The sequence below is a fragment of the Gallinula chloropus genome, assembly GCF_964237585.1.
Source record: "Gallinula chloropus genome assembly, chromosome: 1".
Classification (NCBI taxonomy): domain Eukaryota; kingdom Metazoa; phylum Chordata; class Aves; order Gruiformes; family Rallidae; genus Gallinula; species Gallinula chloropus.
Genome location: NC_140085.1, coordinates 83,366,887 through 83,386,005, shown reverse-complemented (window position 1 = coordinate 83,386,005; position 19,119 = coordinate 83,366,887). Strand labels below are relative to the sequence as shown.

At 42.4% G+C, this 19,119-nt stretch overlaps 1 protein-coding gene across 5 annotated transcripts in view; it reads left to right on the top strand.

Annotated features, from left to right (window-relative positions):
• Positions 1–19,119, top strand: part of DENND5B (DENN domain containing 5B) — a gene marked incomplete at its 5' end in the record, with an annotated part of 116,314 nt that overhangs the window by 29,729 nt on the left and 67,466 nt on the right. For 4 of the 5 annotated variants that reach the window (XM_084279083.1, XM_084279081.1, XM_084279080.1 and 1 more), the window contains one exon: positions 18,370–18,435. The exons of the other annotated variant lie outside the window; for it this stretch is intronic. In XM_084279083.1, the coding sequence (XP_084135209.1) occupies positions 18,370–18,435 (66 nt within the window). The remainder of the gene's footprint in view (positions 1–18,369; positions 18,436–19,119) is intronic. 5 annotated transcript variants of the gene reach the window in all.

Genomic DNA, 19,119 nt, shown 5'->3' with positions numbered 1-19,119 from the left:
ATGGCCAGTGCACCTTGCATGCTATTAAGTTTCCCTTGAGACCAGCGGTGATGGTAGTCAAGTCACAAGGGCAACTTGTACAACTTAGTCACAGGCAACAGCATAGGGAAATGGCGAACAGAAACTCATTTCACTGCCCCATTCTCTGAGGGGTGATGGACCAATGAATGTGCTGCTTGTCCTGTGCTGGATCTGAGATTTCTGCTAACCTTCAGCTGTAATAATCTTTAGTGAAAGTCAATTTCCAGCCCTGGTGCAGTAAATAACTCTGCCATGGTACATTTACTGAACCATGTAGTGACAATTGCTGACTGCTAAGAGATTGGCCTTTCTCCCTAGTCTGCTACTTTCAGGGAGCTGAAATTGCCATTCCAGAAGCTTGTGGTTTATTGGTGTTCATCTTGAGGTGCTTAAAATCTCCTTCAGTCTTTGTTATGATTATCTTTATGTAAACGCAGTGGGTCTTGGAGAGAAAATGGGGAAGTTCAGTAAAGCTATTAACTGCATAAATAAATTCTGAATTTCAAATTAGTTACACTGTCTTGTCAATGCAAAGACATATAAAAGTTAATTTTGTACTTCCCCCTCCCCTTCTATATTTGTCTTTTAACAAAGTTTCTTTTTTCTTCTCAGCATTATCACTAAGATAGGCTTTTATTTTCGCAGTATGTAAAAGCTGTCTATTGAATGGCCTATAAGGGAAGGGTATTCAGATTGTGACCTGAGGCTAGTTTCTGCATGGCCAAGTCATTCTGCAGTGAGTTCCCCAACCAATTTTGGATGCAAAATTAATTTGGTCTACATATAGACACCTAAAACTATTGAGAAATGTGAATTCCTTCTGGTTTTGTAGTGGGCAAGATTTAAGGCTAAGACTAGCCAGTGAAAAGCGTAGTGAAATTCCTTCTTTTGGCAGTATTTTGCTGGTAGTTGCTTGTGGGATGATGAAGTAGCAGCTAAAAGCTGTAGGAACCTTGTTGTGATACTGAGAGCCCTACTCTGGTCTATGAAGGATGACATGCCGCCTTCTTCTGCAGACACACAGATAATCGGAAGATAGTGTTTATTGCCAAAGATAGCTGCTGAAGTCCTTCAGGTGTGTGTTTTATTTGTTCTTGATAAAGTGGAGAAAGGCACTACCTTTTCAGTCAAGGTGCTGTGGTTGTCCTAGAGCTTGGATGCTATGCCTGAGTGGAAGGGAGGAACATCTCTTTTTGAAAGAGTAGGTTGCAAGAAAATTTTTGTGCGACACGTTTATGGTTGGTTTATGTGAAACTGGAGTTCTGTAGCCAACAATAAACAAATAAACGTTAGTTCACGTATTTCCTTTTCACTCTTTCAAAAACATTGTTTCCTTTCCCCTACCACAGCCCTTCTCTTCAGCTCGTTCTGTTCAAGACCACTGAAAGAAGATTTTCTTTCCCCCCCCTTGCTCTTTCTGCTGTTCAGGAACACATGGACCAAAATCCTGTTAACAGGGAAAAATAGATTTTTTTTTTTTAATGGACTTTAAGGCTGCATATTGCTCTCTTGGGGTGGCATATGTAGTAAGCCTAAAGTAAGGACTATCTTTAGTTGCTGGTATCACCTTTGTTGGCTATACTTGGGAGGCACCACCCAGAGCATTCTTCAAAGCTGTCTGGGTGCCAGTCCTTTCTCTCACACCATAGAATGGTTGGGGCTGGAAGAGATCTTAAAGATCATCTAGTTCCAATCCCCCTGCCATGGTTGCTGCCCTTATTTAAGGACTGGTTAGGAGGTTCCCTGTGCACATGAAGCTGGCAGGGAGCAGACCGCAGACGTGTTCATGCATTGACTGAAAATCCAAGCCACTGGGTTATGTTTGAGATGCTTTGTGCATGTCTCCTTCCAGCGTACTAGCAGTGCACTTCCTTTCTGTGGAGTAAGCTATTTTGGGTTGCTATCACCCCTTCTGGAGGTAGGAGAGGGAAATTTAGACCTAGCTTTTCCCCAGTCCAGCAAGCAAAAAAACAAACCCAAATTGAAGGAATCTTTCCTGTCTGTTTTATACCTCTTATGACATGTTAAAGCAGACCCTTAGAAAGATGCCACATTTGCATCATGTGAGTAGGATGCTATCCTTGTAAACCACTTGAAACTTGCTTGTTGGATCAGGCCCTTCAGGGATTGGAAACCAGGCAAAGCAGTGCCTGAGCTGTAGGTGACATGGACAGCAGCTGTGTCTCAGGTGGCTGAGCACAGAAACATGATGGGAAGGAGCATCCTGCAGAGCTGGAGGCACCCAAAGAATTTTTAGACTGAAAGAGGAGTTACTTCATGAATCCATAAATCCCTAGTCAGCAAGCAGCCAACCCTGCAAGTGCCCAAAATCCTATAGTGCTATATCCATTTTGGATATAGGTTTAAAGTTTTTCAGACAGCTCAGCAGTGTTACTTTTCCATTAAATCACTTTTGTAAGAGCCTGAATAATACCAGCCTTGCTGCTGACAATTTTGTGAAGGCAGTTCACATGCAAGTGTGGCCTCTGTGCATGTGCTGCCTCTGGAAGGATGATGGATTCTGTAATTCATGTCAAGAGATCTGTGCATCATTCTGCAAACAGAGGTGATGCTTCAGATCGAATCAATAAATCATTCCTGAGGAAGAATCCAAACAGGATACCCTCTGCATTTCAAAAACAAGCATCATAGCTAATGCTGCTATACAGGTACTTACTGATGGCATGCTCATAAGGACATCTAATTTTAGAAACTTTTGTAGCTGAGGTTGGTGAGTCTCTTTTACATGTGGAGAACTGGAACATAGTAGCCTGAGGTGCTCCCCAGGAGGGGAAGTGTCTGCTTAAGTGATGACAGAAATCTCCCTTCAGACTATATCAACAAAAAAAAAGGCCTATCCTAACCTCTTGCTATTCAGGCAGATTCTGTACCTACACATAATGCAGATTTAGCCAAACTAGAGAATAAGTGAATAAGGAAGATATAAGCACCTTATAAAAAAAATAACTTGGTTATTTATCTTCAGATTAAATCTCTCTTGACTCTTCCTTCTTTTCCTGTTTCCCCATCTCTAAACCAAGAGCAGCAATCATCTAAGCAACTCTCAATCTTGATGCATCTTGATTTTAATTGCATTCTGTGGACTAAACAATATATTGTCAGTCTTAATGGCTTTGCAGCTGAAGACAGTCTGTTCTTATATACCAGAATTACCTCAGAAAGCATGATGAGTTTTTCTTTGGCAGCAGTCTGGAGGTGCCTGTACTCCTGATAAATTTTATAGTGCTGCCCAATACGTCACTACAAGCATCTTAAATTAACTGGATAAATACAGATTGATTCCAGTCTTTCAGCTTAAGAGAAAATCAGACCAAGAGGAAAAAGTAGTAGTAAGAATGGGGGCTGCAAGTGCCTTAAAGGATGGGGGGCTTATGGAGGATGGAGGCTTCTCTCTTCATAGAGCTGGAGGAAAAAGAAATTGGGAAAAATATGCTCCAAGTAAAACATGCACTGACTGTCTCTCTGGCTCTGAAAAAGGTTCTAGGGCATTCTGCTTTCATCCTCCCCTGGGACCTGACCAAGTTGCATCTCGCATCTTCAGAGACAGGTTGGCATCACTGGCTTTTAGGATTTTCTCTATCCTGATGTCTCATGCTGGGTTAATTTAGCCTTATCTTGGTAAACAAGAAAAGGGTCCTTAGTCAACAGATTTGAGCTGGAGTGACTGCAGCTGTCGTCTGGCCTGTGCACGAACCAATTTTGTTCATTCCCTTGCTTGGCAGGAAGCCTATGCCAGAATTTTGTCGGGACTAATCAGCATTAAACCAATGTCAGGAGGGTTGCAACAGGCTGCAAGGCAAGAGCCAACAACAAGTCTGTTTGGGAGGTACTAGCATAAGTCCTGCCTGGGATGCAGCTGTGCAAGAAAAGGCACCAAAACTATACTGAGTATTTTTCCTGGGCCTTCTTATTGTGAAAGTCCCTATCCAGCTGCCAAAAAAGTAGTTTCACAGCAAGAAGTCAGCATGATTTTCTGTATATGTCCACAAATACAACAGCCAGGAGAAGGTCTGGTGTCCATAAAACTGGAGGTGTAGGTGGTGCTTCTGAACATGCTGGGCTTTCTTCTCTGGGAAAGGCAAGGGAGGGGGCAATGAATAAGTTTGGTATATGATCTGCAGCCCAAGGATGATGTTAGTGACGCTGCTCCTAGTTTTATTGCTGTAATAGATGTGTTAGTACTAAACAACGTGAAGGCTGGAAAGTGGAAATATTTCTGAGAGAAGACCTGAGGCCTGGCAAGGGATGATCCACAGCTCCAGTGCTTCACTGTGTCTCAGTGTCTCTCTTCCTGCCTGATATTTACACTGCAGGTTCAAGAGTGCTGCCTGGTTTGTACTGAAAGCATTAAATCAGAGAGATCCCGAATTGCACAGTTTTCCTCCAAAGGTGCTGAATGTTGATGTCATTCTTTACTCTCTCCTTCTTACACCTATTGAATTATCTTTACAGTTTTTCACCTCAAAACTATTTCTGTCTCCATCCTGAGTAGCATGATTTAGCTTTGAACTCTGTCCTGCTTTGAATAGGGGCTTGGACCTCTAGACATCCTTCCCAGCTAGGTTACTCTGATCATCCTGCATTCACAGGTACATGTTTTAGATGATCCTATGCCTGAAATTCTCCAGCTTCCTCTCCAACTCTGTTAAGGGATCTGTCTGTTTGTGTATCTGCTTAGTATTAGTCATCCCTTCTCTGACTGTAGGTATAACAGCTCAATCGCATAAAATTGATACACGCCTGTATTCTCCACAGTGTGCACTACCATGCTCTGAATGCCTTTTAGGCCTCCTAAACCTCTAGGTAAATCTGTGCCCGCCTAAATTCACACATCAAAACTGTTTTCTGGAGGAAAACTAAGCTCAAATTAACTTCTGAACTGCCCCCCCTGCCACTTGTTAAGCATGTTGCCATTGTTTTGGAAGCTCATTTAGGGGGAGCAAGCAGACCTTGTGGTCTAAGATGATTCAGTTAATTGTAAGCTACACAGCGTAAGAAATCTTCCTTCTTAGGTTTGTTGCTAATGATTTTTCCCTATCTGAGATGAGTGAAGAGAGAACCAGGCACAGGGAGGCTTTCTGAGTGCTCTCATGGTGGGTGATGGTGAAGAAGGGCCCAAAGTCCCCAGCCTTGCTTGGTGAGACTCTGGCTGCTTTGGGTGTGTAGGAGTGAGGAGATACAGTACTGGGCTACCAAAGCTTTTGTAAATCTTGAATGCCCTGTCTGCCAAGGTATCATCAGGCAGTGTCTGCTGATGTGGAGTGTTTGATGGGTGTGAGCTTAATTAATTAAGCAGAAGAGTATCAGCTACCATCAGTGCTTTCTGAAACAATGCTTTCCTAAAGAGTGGTGAAATGGTTTGAGGGATACTCTTAAGTAGGACTAAAAAGCTTAAAAAAAAATTCCAAACAAACAAAATCCCTCAGCTAATTTTTTAAAAACTTTGTTTCTAGCTAGGTACTAACAGAAATGGGTGAGCTTTCAAAGGAGCCTCCTATGCACATCATTGAATACTCACTGAAGTGTTTGGTCCCCACGTGTCTGTGTGGAAAATATATGTGAACCTCTCCCACTGTGGTATCTCTGATAATTTTTTGTTTGGTTGCTTTTTCTGGTGGTGGTGCTTTGGGGTTTTTTTGCTAGTCTTGGGTAAGAGAAACCTGGCGGGTATGGGAGCTCTACCTACACTGCAGGCAGGTTGGGCAGACAAGGAGGGCTGTGGAGGATCTGGTCCCTTGTGGCTCTTGCTTCCCACACTGCAGGGCAAAGTGGACCATGGTGTGCAGAACATACTTCCTCTTAAGCTTCCCTTTTTCCTTTTCCATAGTCATCTTCTAGCAACTTCTTACATCATGCTAATGATGTGATGTCTCATTCTTTCCCCCAACAAAGTGATTAAAAATAGTGATTTAATAGAGGGAGGGACAGTAACAGAACCTAAATCTGCTGAAACCCAAATGCCCTTTTGTGTTCAGTCCTTAAAGATTGGTATTTTTTTCTAAACAAATTAGTGCTTTTTCATAGTCTCTCTGTTAGTCTCTGGATCTTCAAAAGAGGCTTTCCCAAATGCAGTGTTACAGTTGGATTCTAGGGGTCTATTTTTCATGCTTGATCATATGCAGTGTGCTCTGCCGACAGCCAGTGACTTCAGACTGTTACCCTGAAATTGCCACCTCTTGCCATTTGTAATGCAAGAGGTGTTTTTTTTTTTTTTTTTAATTCAAGGCATTTGACAAGTTTGAGCTACCTCCCTGAGGGAGCGCAGATGGTAGCTAAAGGGATGCTGGAATGATTTCACTCCTACCTTGGTGACAAGCCGTGTTTCAGGAGAAAGCAATGAGATTCTCTCTGCAAATCTGTTTGAACAGATCCCTTGTCTCTGACAAATGTGGAAGGGATTTGATGCTCCCTGTGATGGCTAGTGCTGTGGTCTGAGGTCCTACCTGCCTACCCATGCTCTCCTACTTGATCATTACATCCAGGGCTCCCCTTCTGTCCAGATCTCAGTTTCTTGATTTCTAATGCCCTTACAGAGCTTGCATATGTAATGTTCTATGAATCTCTTCCTAGTTTTTTAAGGGTTTGGTTTTCTCTCTTCTTTTTCCTGCTTGTACAAAGCTCCAGATGTAATGATAGTCTATTAAAAGAGGATTTTTTACATTTGGTGACCTTTTTGAAATTGTGAGAAGATGGGAGAGGAAACAACAGTAGAATTTTTAAGATGGGAAAAGGTCTACCTTATAGACCAGAGAAGCATCATGACAGAGTTGATGATTAAAGGAAGTGCTAGATGAAACAAGGCTGAAATCCTGTTGAGCCTGTCTGCATTGATGTCCCTGTGGGAAACCACCTTTGTCAGGGTACAGGTTACCCTGCAACAGCTCCAGAGCTGGTCCTGGAGGAACCAAAGCAGCCTGCAGTGCATTGCTGACTCTTACGCCTCAGGGCATCTTGTGAGAAACACAGAGCTGCTCTGGTTGTCAAGGAGATAGCTACTCATCTTCATCTTTGAGAAGGGCTCTTCAGGAAAATTTGACCTGCTGCAGGTCCTTTCTCCATCTTAAGGACCACGTGTGGGTTTCCAGTTTTGTATGTGTGCAGCTCATGTAGATGAGGGGTTTAAAGAAAGGGATGGTTTGGATTTGAAGTATCCAGAGGCGGGGCAACTTCCGAATTCATGATCTGACTTGGGAGTTGTGCTTTCTGAATAGTACTGGGGGAAAAAGGTGTAGTCAAAACCTTTTCTTCTGCTTAAAATCATATCATTCAAAAAAACCCCAAAACAACCAAAACCCATGCACATACACAGTTATGCTTCTTGCTGTAGTGCATGACTATTACATTGCCCAGCTTTCACGTACTCTCAGTTAGCTAGATGGGCTGGTGCTTAGAAGTTAATTTTGTAGATGTACAGCTCAGGTTTTATTTGGTTTTTGAGGCATTATGGGGTTTGCTTGAATTGGAAGGTAGTCCCTTATTTTAGGTAGTAATGCCAGCATGTGCAGTCCTTATTCCTCCAGCTCTTCTTCACCTACTATTTCCAACTCTCCTTACAGGTTTTGTACACAGATGGAATGAAAGATGAATCCAGCTCAGGGGTGGGATGAATCCAGCTCAGGGGTGGGATGCTTTCCCCTCTCCACCCCTGCATCTGTCCCCCAGGTATCCCTAGCTGGCTTAGCTCACCAATGTGGTCACCTTTTGAAATGCCTGAGCTGGTTAACCAATAGCTTGGATGCAGGGCTAGGAATAAGGACCCATAAGAGGAGGAGCTGGCAGTGCCCAAAGCATTGCTGCTGGGTGGCTGTGGCTTTGTGGAGCTTGATGTTAAGAAATATTTCACTGGAGCTTTTTTCTGTGGTAGCCACTGCAGAGGAACTCAGGCAATTTTCTCCCCCTCTTTTTTTTTTCTGCTAGTTACAGGTGTAGACTGTTCTTAGAAGCCACTGCAGAAGTTTTCTGTTGGGGACCTTTGCAAAGCTTTGTGCTATTTTGTGACTGGAATACATTCCTACTGTAACTTGCTTACTGAACTACGGCCGCATAGGATACAGTCTTTCTCAGAAGAGCCCAATTTTCAAACTATTAAGCAAAAGAAAGGTTAGGGAAAGGGGAAAAAACTGTCCTTCTGTCAGTGCAGAACATGTATTAAAATAAGTGCTTTTGCTTCTACAGGTTGACACAAGGTTGTGATTAAGTGCATTTTCAAAGCACAAACTAAAATGGCCTAGGAAACATAAGTTATTTTAGACAATGTTGATTGCATGGCTTCTTCAACATGCCCTGACAATTCAGGGAGACGAGGCAATAGTGCTGTTTGCCTAAGAAAGCACTAACCTCTGTCAGAGAGTCCACCTGGATGACTGTTGCAGAGTCATGTGAGCCTGTGCATTATCAGGTTGGACCCGATGATCTCTCGAGGCCCCTTCCAACCCCTGTGATTCTATGATTCTATGATCATTTGGGTAGGGCAACCACACTTTGATCTATACTGGAGAAAGAGCTGTACCCTGTACAGTGACTCAAATTTTGCTGCCATTATAATCAGCAAGATCAACCCTGTAAGCTCCGTCAAAAAACATTGCCTAATCTTTAGGCATGGAAGAAGCAGTGGAGAGGTGGAAAGGTGATAGTGCCCTTGCAGGATCATTGCAAGGACGTCCTTTACCCTCACAGCAAAGTGGAAGGTGTTTTTGACCTGAATGAAATGAGGCTCAGTGCTAACATGCTGCCTAAAACAGCTTTGTGGAAAGCACGGGTGTAAGAAAGGGAGCAGGAAAGGTGAGGGAGATGTCTGGATAAACACTCCAGAGCATTCAGATCTTTGGAATAGGTGGCAAAAGGATGTTCCTTTGGGAAAGGATTAATTGGGGAAATGGTAACCAAAAGCACCATCGGAACTGGTACTGCACGAATTTTATAGCTGACTTAAAATACCTGTTTTCTTAGGCTGTTTATAAATTGATAGTCTGAAGCTACAAAATACAGATTCAGGTTGAAATTTTGTATTTCTCTATTAAAATAAATCACATTCAGTCTGTCATATGGGTATAATCAGAGAATAAACCTGGCTGAATTCAAAGCCCAGGGCAGACTCCTACTTCAACATGCAGCCTTCTTCAGAGCCAGGATGGGTGTATTTTTTAAGCTTTGTTATTTTGGCTTGCAAATAAGCTTCACTATAAGTTTGAATGTTTTGGAATTCTTTCATGGCCCTTGAATTTGCAGCTGTGGGATCTATGCAAGTCCTCAGTTTCCTTTAAACTGGTGTACATGCATACTCCCTTTGATTTCAAAGGGGAAGTCTGTTCACCACATGCATCGCCTGTTCTTGTGATAACTTGGAGACCAGCCCCATTGGACTCATTCCCTGTATACGTGTGAAGCCCTTGAAATATTCGTTATCATCTGTGGTAACCTAATAGTTGTGAATCATCTCAGTCCTTTACAAGAAGGTTGGTGGTTTTTTTAGCCTGATAATAAATCTGTAGGCTTTAATTAAGCAAATATCCAGAATACTTGTGCTCAGCTACCCTCTCCTTAGCTTATAGTTACACAGCTATGTAACTCCTGAGATCTGCATCATTTGCTATCACAAATATTTAGTTTGGGTCTTTCCTCTTGTGTGTATTTCCTATATAAGTATGAAAAAAAAAATTGCTTCCTCAATGTAAATATTTAATCCATGCACATAGACCTGTTAACCTTTGCATCAAGGAGGGATGCTCTTCGTGTATTTGCACATTGCAGAATAAATCACCAGAAACCTGTCAAACCCTCAAGAGATATGCAAATTCCTGTGTCTCTTTAAGCTGGCATGTGTGTATCCTGTTTGATTTGAGATGGGAATTCTAATCCCATGGGAGTGATGCAGGAAATCCTAATGCTTCCGCAATGCTGTGAGGAAATATGAGCCAGCTGGTGTCCAGGTTTGAGGGCCATCCCTATTGTTGCTTGGGTCATTTTGTGGAACTGAGAAGAGCCCTATGTGCAGGTGACAGCTTTTGAACCTGTAATGGAGTGTTCCTGCCAGTGCTTTCGTTTTGGGAGAGAGGGAACATGTGGTTGTGAATAAATTATAAGTATGCTTTCTCTTACATAGAATAATGCTCTTTAGTAGTAGGTAGGCTTATGTTTTACAGGGAATGTGAGTGGGGACTATTGAAACCCGTCCTTACGCACCATAAACAATTCTTTCTGCTCTTGATTTAAAGAAATAACAACTTTTTTTCTTTATGCAAAATGATTATGCTCTTGTTTTTAGTAATCAGATGCTCAGATTTAGCTGTCACACAGATACCATCATTTTTCAGAGTTGTGTTACTATACCCATGCATTTTGTCAATTCTGTTTTCCTTCTGCATGCACTTCCCTATATTTATTAGACCTCCCAGACCTTAGTACACTCAGAAACCAGAGGTAGTAAAGAGTGTTCAGCTGTAGTATGGTCTGTGCCTTATCCAGTCTTGCTCTGCTCAGTATGAAATAGTCCATTTCTAACGTATGCTCAGTTACTGAGGTTTCCAAAACAACATGGTATAGCTTGCTCCATTACATGAAGCATTATATTTAACTCCACAAAATTCCCCTTTATGTGAAAGGGAAGTGTAAAATACCATATCGTAACTCCTGTTGGTTTTGCATGGTATGGGTGTAATGGCCAGAAGGGCTCTCGTGGCTGCTTGGGCTAGCGCCAAATTATGTGGTTTGGAATTAGCCTTTCCATAGTTGGTGACAACTTGTGCTTATTTGAAAACAGAGCTGTAATTATATGCCTTCTACCTATGTATTTTTATCGTGCTGATCAACCTGGGATTCAGGCACTAGAAGATTAGTGGATTATTGGTAAAGAGGAAACACTTGCTCAAATGCCAGGTAATTTCAGGATTATTTAGATTTCTGTTCCTGCTGTTGGCAATAGAGCAACTTTGATGGGTATCTGGCCTCCAGTCAGGGTCAAACCACCACACTGGCCTTCTCAAAGAAGATCCACAGACATGCTTTGGCACCTAATTTTCCTCAAGGCATCAAAGAAAGTAGAAGTGTTGGTCTCTCCTTTTTAGGGGTCTGAACCAAATCTAGAGGCACAGTAGAAATGCTGCTGTGCTTTTAAGTTTTCCATCTAGGTCTAGTTTGGATACAGACATTAGTATTGGTCCATGCCTTTGGATTTTAATCCTGACACTTTACTGTGGCATGGGGACTGAGTCCTGAATTCAGCTTTCTGTATTTTCTGTAGACTTGGAACTTGGCCACAAAATGGTCAGCAGCGGTAAAGTGTAGGTATGGTTGGCTGTGCTCTGCCTGAAATATACATAGAGCTCTGCTCCACTGAAAAAAACCCTAAAACTGTATCTAACTAGTCCTGGTTTACTTAAGTATAGAGAATATTTTTCACGCGGCTGTTGTGGTTTTGCCCCCAGCAGAGAGCTGAGCACCACACAGTCACTCAACTTTCAAGCTGGACAGGGGAGAAATATATTGAGAGGCCCAGAGGTCAAGATAAGGACAGGGAGAGGTGATTTTGCAGTTAGTGTCATGGGCAAAACAGACTCCACACAGAATAAAGTAAATAAAACTCTCTAATTGATTACACTGCACTGCACACCCAGTGACACCAGAGTCAAGCAATGACAAGCACAAGAAGATCTTAAAGCACCTCCCCCCACCCCTCCCCTCTGAGCAGATTTCACTTTAGTAATGATTTCGCTTCCTTCTTCCCTCCCGTTGTAGCACGAGGAGGGCAGGGAATGGGGTTTCGGACAGTTCCTCATGAGCTTTTTTCCTCCTTGGCTGTGGTGAGAGTATTCCTCACACTCTTCCCCTGCTGCACGGTGGGGTCCCACCCACGGGAGACAGTCCTCCACAAACTTCTCCAACAGGAGCCCGTTCCCATGGGGCTTCAGCTCCTCATCAGCTGCCTCAGTATGGCTCCCTTACATGGGGTGCTGACCTTTAGGCCCAGACTGCTGCACCCTGGTCAGCCACGGAATCACAAGCCCCCCAGCAAACCTGCTGCAGCATGGGTTGGTCTCTCCACAGGCTGAGGTTTTGCTGCCAGGAGCTTCATCCAATGTGGGCTTCCCACGGGGTCACAGCACCCTTCAGGTGTCTCTATCTGCGCTGGCGTGGAGTCCTCCCTGGGATGTAGATGGGATCTCTGCTCCCTGTCATCATCCATGGGCTGAAGGGGAACAGCCTGCTTCACTGTGGTCTCCTCCACAGACTGCAGGAGGACTCTACAGCACCTGGAGTGCTTCATCCCCCCTTTCTCCTTCTCTGTCCCTTCTCTGATGGCACAAAGCAGCTGCTTGTGGCTTTTTTTCCTCTTAAACATGATTTCCAGAGGCACTGTGACCATTGCTGATTGGCTTGGCCTTGGTCAACAATGAGTCTACCCTTGAGTTGGCTGGTGTTTGCTCTGTTGGGCCTGCAGAGAGCTCCTGGCTGCTTCTTGCAGAAGCCACCCCTGCACCCCGCTCCGTTCTTCACCAGAACCTGACCACGCAAAACTACAACACCAGCTTAGATGTGTAATTCCTGTGCTACTTAATGATCCTTTGTGTAAACTCACTGACAGTAGCCTGATCTTCAGTTTCTAGAGTTGCAGGTGATGTTGACCAAGACGTAGGTTCTTGCAAGCATGATCACGGCAGAAAAGGTATTTTAACTGAGGAGTTACAAGAATGGATCTTTCAGTATGATGATATTGTTCCCTCTTAGCAATATTCCAATGTTTTTAAATGAAAGAACTTCATTTCTTGTGTTTTCAAGAGCTAATGAGAACTGCATCATCCAGTGGTTAAATGTCTTGTTCCTTCAGCCACAGGTTTGCCTGCAGTGGAAGCCCAGTTACTGTAGTTCAGCTGGGTTCAAGCAACTGAGTGCATTCTCTAAACTGAAATGGCTTCTCTGGTCACTCTTAAGTGGAAGCATCAGCTCCAAAGACCGATAGGGCTGTGTGGGCTCATCTGCATGAGCCGTTGTTTCTGCTCACATCTGCGAGCTCTGGTAACATCAAGTCTTGCCTTGATGGTGCTTGTGACTTTTCAGTGTGAGGAAAGTGTTTGCCTTCTTAAAGGATTCAGTTGTTGAAAACAGGCAGAGGAACAGCTTTTGAAGACTGCCATAAAGACAATTATTTGTTGGCAGCAGCTTAAACAGCAGTTTTTCAAAAAACCCCAAACAAAACCAGCTTGTGCCACACAAGGGAGAGTTTCTACTTCATGCTGATTGAAAAGTTTTCCTGACTACCAGAAGCAAAGCTTTTTTATTGCTGAACCCCCTTCCCATCAACACAACATATAACGTAAGTTTTCATAGGGCTTAGCAGCCTTTGACAGGTGAAGGTAGCTTTGCTGTAACCTTTTGCTTGTAAAGGGTATGCAAAAAAACCTCAGTATAATGAGAAGTTAATTCTAGGTCCATCCTCTCTAAATCCACCGCTTGCCCCATTGATTAAAACCAGTTGTGTTAAAGCTCCGTCTCTCAGAAGGGTGAAGAGGCTGTTCCTGCCCATGATGTTTTAACTTGCCAGTCTGACTGCCACTGTTGGGTTGTGGGTTGTGTTATTCGAAGAAGAAAATTCTTCTTCAGAAATTGGGAACGGCTTCCTTCTGGAGTGTTCTGGTGGATGGTGAAGACCAGGTTTTGCTTTGCAGTTGAAAACCATCCACAAGTCCTTTAGGTCCTCCTTGTGGCTCAGCACATCAAGGGACAGCTCTTGAAGACATGAGAAAGCAAGGGCTTCCTTTAAACCAGAAAAGTCTATTGTCCAGCCTAACAGAGGGGATCAAGGTCTTGAGCTTGTGTGCAATAGGTTAAAAAAAAAAAAGTCTCCAGAAGCTAAAATCCCAAATCAGACACAGCCGACTATTGGAGCCGCACTGGCATCTTGGTGCTCTGTTTATGTCAAAGTTGATCAGTGTTGAAAATGGTCCAGGCCAAATTAAGCTTCTTCCTTTTGTTATACTGGTTTGCAAACTGAACTTAATTACAGCAGCTTTTGTGAAACTGCTTTTAAGAAACAAACCCCTGAAATTTAACCATGCCAGTAAAACAAGTGGGAGTAATACTGGTGTGTGATATTATGTACATTGTGGAATTTTTTTTTAATCTATGTCAATACAGCCTGATTTAAAAGATAACAAAATGCACTGTAATTTAAAAAAAAAAATCCACACAAAAAACCCCTCAGAGAATTAAAATAAAGCTTGTTTGTGTTCTAAAAAAGCCCCAAAGAAAAATTAACTGTAAAATTTCTCTTTTTTTTTTTTGCATTCTTGTACACAAACCTGAACATTAATGGTACAGGGATTTTTAAGATGATGAATTCTGTTTGTTTGTGGATTTTGCATTCAGATTTTTTTTTCTCTGTATCTCATCTCCAGGAAAAACAACTGTAACAAAGCAGATCTTGAGAGATGACTCTTGTACTAAGTCTGTCCCAGTGGAGTAAAGGAGAAAACCTGCTTTAAGATTAATTTGGATTGAAAATATTAGTGTGTTTCCAAAATGAGTCTGAGAATTTGGCGTCATGTTTTCACACAGAAATTGGGGGACATTTCTGTTCAGCCTAAAGAAAAGAAGGCTAAGGGGGGACCTTATTAATGTTTATAAATATCTTAAGTATGGGATGCAGGGGGAATTAGCCACCCCCTTTTCAGTGGTCTGTGGAGACAGGACAAGGGGCAATGGCTGCAAGTTGGAGCACAGGAAGTTCCGCACCAACATGTGGAAGAACTTTTTCACAGTGAGGGTGACAGAGCCCTGGGACAGGCTGCCCAGGGAGGTGGTGGAGTCTCCTTCTCTGGAGATATTCAAGACCCGTCTGGACGCCTATCTGTGTGATACGAGCTAGGGAGCTGCTTTGGCAGGGGGGTTGGACCCAATGATCTCTCGAGGTCCCTTCCAACCCCTATGATTCTATGACATTTGAACATGATCCTGCCGCTGATCAAGAGTAGAAAATGCAAGCATGAAAGGGGTCCTGTGCGAACAGACCCTGGATACCTCATTTTGGGTTCAGTCTTTGGAGGGAGGTGAACATGTGAAACAAGGAATGGGGAACATGTGTTGCACTGACTGGGAAGCTGTCCAAACTTCATGGAGGATGTGATGGCAGCTAAAATGTTTTTTTTTCCCTTGGTGGTTCAGCCCCAGCCTGTTGAGCCAAAGCTGGGGATCCCCTGGCTGGATGGCCTTTGGATAGGAGCTAGTGTCTTGCTCTGGCTTGAACAGTTTTCACTCTGTCATTGGTAATGTTTTAATGGCAACTGAGAGATGGATTTCAAACCCTTCAGTTTCATACAGTTGTATACATTACTCATTTACTATGTAACTAACAAAAAGGTTAGCAGGCAATTTAAGAATAACTATGTATGAAACAAATTAAAATTAACTTTTAATTACTGCTTAAGTTTCTCTATTACAGATTTACAGATTTGTAGGGTTTGGAAGGGACCTCTGGAGATAATCTAGTCCAACCCCCCTGCTAGAGCAGGATTACCTAGAGTAGCTTGCACAGGACACCATCTAGACAGGTCTTGAATGTCTGCAGAGAAGGAGACTCCACAAACTCTCTGGCCAGCCTGTGCTAGTGTTCAGTCACACTCACCATAAGAAGTCTTTCTTATATGGAGATGGAACTTCCTGTGTTCTAGCTTGTGCCCACTGCCCCTTGTCCTGTCATTGGGTACCACTAGAAGAATCTATCCCCTTCCTCTAGACACTCGCTCCTCTCTGTTTCTGCTTCTGCAGTAGATTTTGTTCCCCTTCGCAATGTTATCCAAGGCTGCAATTTCCCAGATGTTTGGGTTTTTTTTCTTTCTCCTTGTTAACTGTGTTATCCCTGAGGCGCTACCTCTGTTGTTGATTGGCTTGACTTTGATCAGCAGCAGGTCCATCTTGGAAGCCAGCTGGCACTAGCTCTATTGGACACGGGAGAAGCTTCTATCAGCTTCTCACAGGAGCCACTCCTGTTGTCCCCCTGCTACCAAAAGTTTGCCATGCAAACCCAATACAACTTGTAACACGTAGTTCAGATACTTGTTTCTTTTTCCTATATTATGGCCTCACAGACACCTTCTGAGTCTTCTAACCTTATTTTCCTGATCTGGGACTGATGCAGCCAATTCTGTTTCTTCTCCCCCGTGTACTCATACTTGTAAAATAAAGGAAATGAGGATTTTATGTAGTACAAATGCTCATTTGTTCCATAGCAGGTATTCAAAATGAACAGCAGATTTTAATATAAAAATGCAATAAGAAAGAAAATATGCCACTTGTATATAAACAGGATAGACCAAGGATCTCTGGGGCATGCTGTCTCATACTGCCCAGCAGTGGATTGGGATCCTGTGTTTGCAGAGTCAGAGTGGCAGCACCAACAGCCTGAGTGAATCCAACACACCTTGGTTTCTAGAGAAAACAAAGGTGTGAGGTGCAAATAATTCCCTGTATTTAGTAGTATTTATCCCAGTTTTATACTTGCCCTACTGTTTCCAGACTTTGGGGACAGGGCCTGAGGTAATTGTGTAGGAGCACCATCCCTCTGGTATCTGTTCATTAAACTTTTTCCACACCACTGCAAAAAAAAAAAACCAAAACCCGAATTGTCATAATATAAGCCATGACTTTTTGGATTTGACAACATTGTGATGCAATGCTTTGTAAAAGGGATGGTGTAATTCATCCTTGTTTGCTCATGTAGTGGGATGTCTGTGGTCTGTTGGCAGCTGGGACTGGGGCTATTTTAAGAAGCTGACACAGTGTCAGTGCTGTATAATGTTACTCTGTATAGGCAGAGTAAGTGTTCTAATCAAGGTCAGAAGGAAGGGATGATGGCAAACTAAACTAAGCCGCTCAGGTTAGTTTTTAGCCTTTTTGTCTTTATTTAGACTTGTGCAGTAACTCTTAGGTGACCAATCCTCCTTTTTAAATGGGCTTTTGAAATACTGAGCCTTTCCTAAGTAGAGTTAGCTTGTGGCAATACTTGTATTGCATTACATTGTGTTTGCTTAAAGAGTTAGGCTGTACAGCAGTGTTCATAGCTCTGTATTTATCTCACTGTTGTCAATGATCTGTCATTTCTACAGGAGTTTATGTAACTTCTGTGACTGTTCAGCTACCTGACTGATGATGATGAATGGTTGAAGTACTGAAGGGGGTACAAAAGCAGAACCTGTCCCAACGCATCTGGATAGGCATCCCTTCACAAGTTGTTACGTCTTTCCTTTTTGCTTTTTCTGTTGCAGAAGCGGTGGCCAAATCTGTGGAAGCTTGGCACCAAATTCCCTTTGAATTAAAACGTTGTTAAGGACTTTTGGGGAGAGCCGTGAGGGCAGCCTGGCAGAGAGACTTGTAAAGGCACTGTGGGTATAGGCCATTAGGAACTGCAGTCTGCAGTTTTGGCAAATCTTTGGTTTGTTTCCTTTAATTTAAGTATTTATGCAGCTTTTTGGCTCAAACATCTTGAAAGTAGAATGAAATAGCTTAAGATACCTGAAGTGGCAGCAAAACATCATTCTGCAGGTTTGAATATGGATTATCTTCAGATGTCTCCTAGAGAAATGAGAAAATTATACTAAAATACAAATTTGCATCTAAAAATCTTTATTGAAAGAACTCTGGTGCCCTCTGCCAAGGGCTGCCTTCCCAGAAAGTACAGCCCTGGTGAAATAATCTGGGTATTCTGAATTGACACCTGGATTAACAGCTTGAATAGGAAGTCATGGTGGAAATACTCTAAATTTACACCTATAAACTAAATGACCAGAGAGGTCAGTGGTGTTGCAGCCTTAATATATGCTCCAGGTTTATAAAAATAGATTTAACTATTAAGGATTGCGTAATGTCTTTGTGTAGCATATTATGGTATCTGGGAAAACATTTTTGGTTTTCTGCACAAAATGAGCAAACAAGTTGGAAGAAAAAAAACGGCACGCAGCATTGAAGGTATAGCAACATGGCCAATGGTGTTATACTAAAGAAAATCTCTTGGGTTGAGTTCAACATCAACTGAAGCCTTTCATCATAGGGAAGCTCTAGAGCAGCATGCTGTTTGAAGTACTGAGAATTTAATCTTGTTTCTAATTTTGAACAAGTATTTCCACAATGTCTGCCAATGCGTTCAACACCTTTATAGTTATATGGTCGTGGAGGATTTTATTTATCGCACGGGTACCCTTTGGCTGAAGTGGGGGGAAGAGAGATTGTAAAGGGGAGTGTTTAATGTCTGCTTCACACTGTTTCCTTCCTCGGTACATTTGTGTATCTTTTAATTTTGTTCTTTTTTTTTTTTTAATCTTTGTTTCTTATGTTGTATAGTCTTGTACAAATGGCTAGAAGCAGAACTCCATGGCAGGAGCCCAGATACTGCAGACAAAACCTCAGGTAAAGAGGCATTAAGGATAAAACAATCACTAGGCCCTCCATTTCTCTGTATTTTCTGTCTTCCAGTTCCCCTTGAATCAAATTAAGGGTCAGATTTTAAAAACAAAACCAAAATTCCTCAACTTTTAAATTCTTTTACCTAATTTAAATACCTGATTATATGTGATTAAATATCTGATCCATATCTGATAAATTTTAATCTTTTTCTTGAAGCTCTCTTGGCAGATGTTTCCCCTCTCTGACAAAATGTCACTAGTCTTGTCAGGTGTGTATATTGGTGGCTATATAAATAGATTGCTTGGTAAAGACTGAACAGTATCTTGTGTGAGGCCGTATTAGAGGATACTTATCAAGAAATCCAACTGGGCTTAGTCTAGCTCCACCAATTTCTGTTACCAAGGTTCCAGGCACCACAAGGAAGCAAGGTTTTCAGTCTAGATTTAAATGGCATTATTTGTGAAGTCCACACAGACATACCAAAAAAGCTAAACAGTGTACATGTACTAATAGAGTACATAACTCACTATGCTTTCCTGCTTAAATTTTACCAGTCAATATCTTTACATGTGGACATGCAAAGGTAGGTTAGACCCTGCTCACCACCTCCAACCCCTAAAAAAGCCAATATCACCTTACAGATGACTTGAACTTTAAAATTTTGGAATAAAAACTTTTTTGGCATGC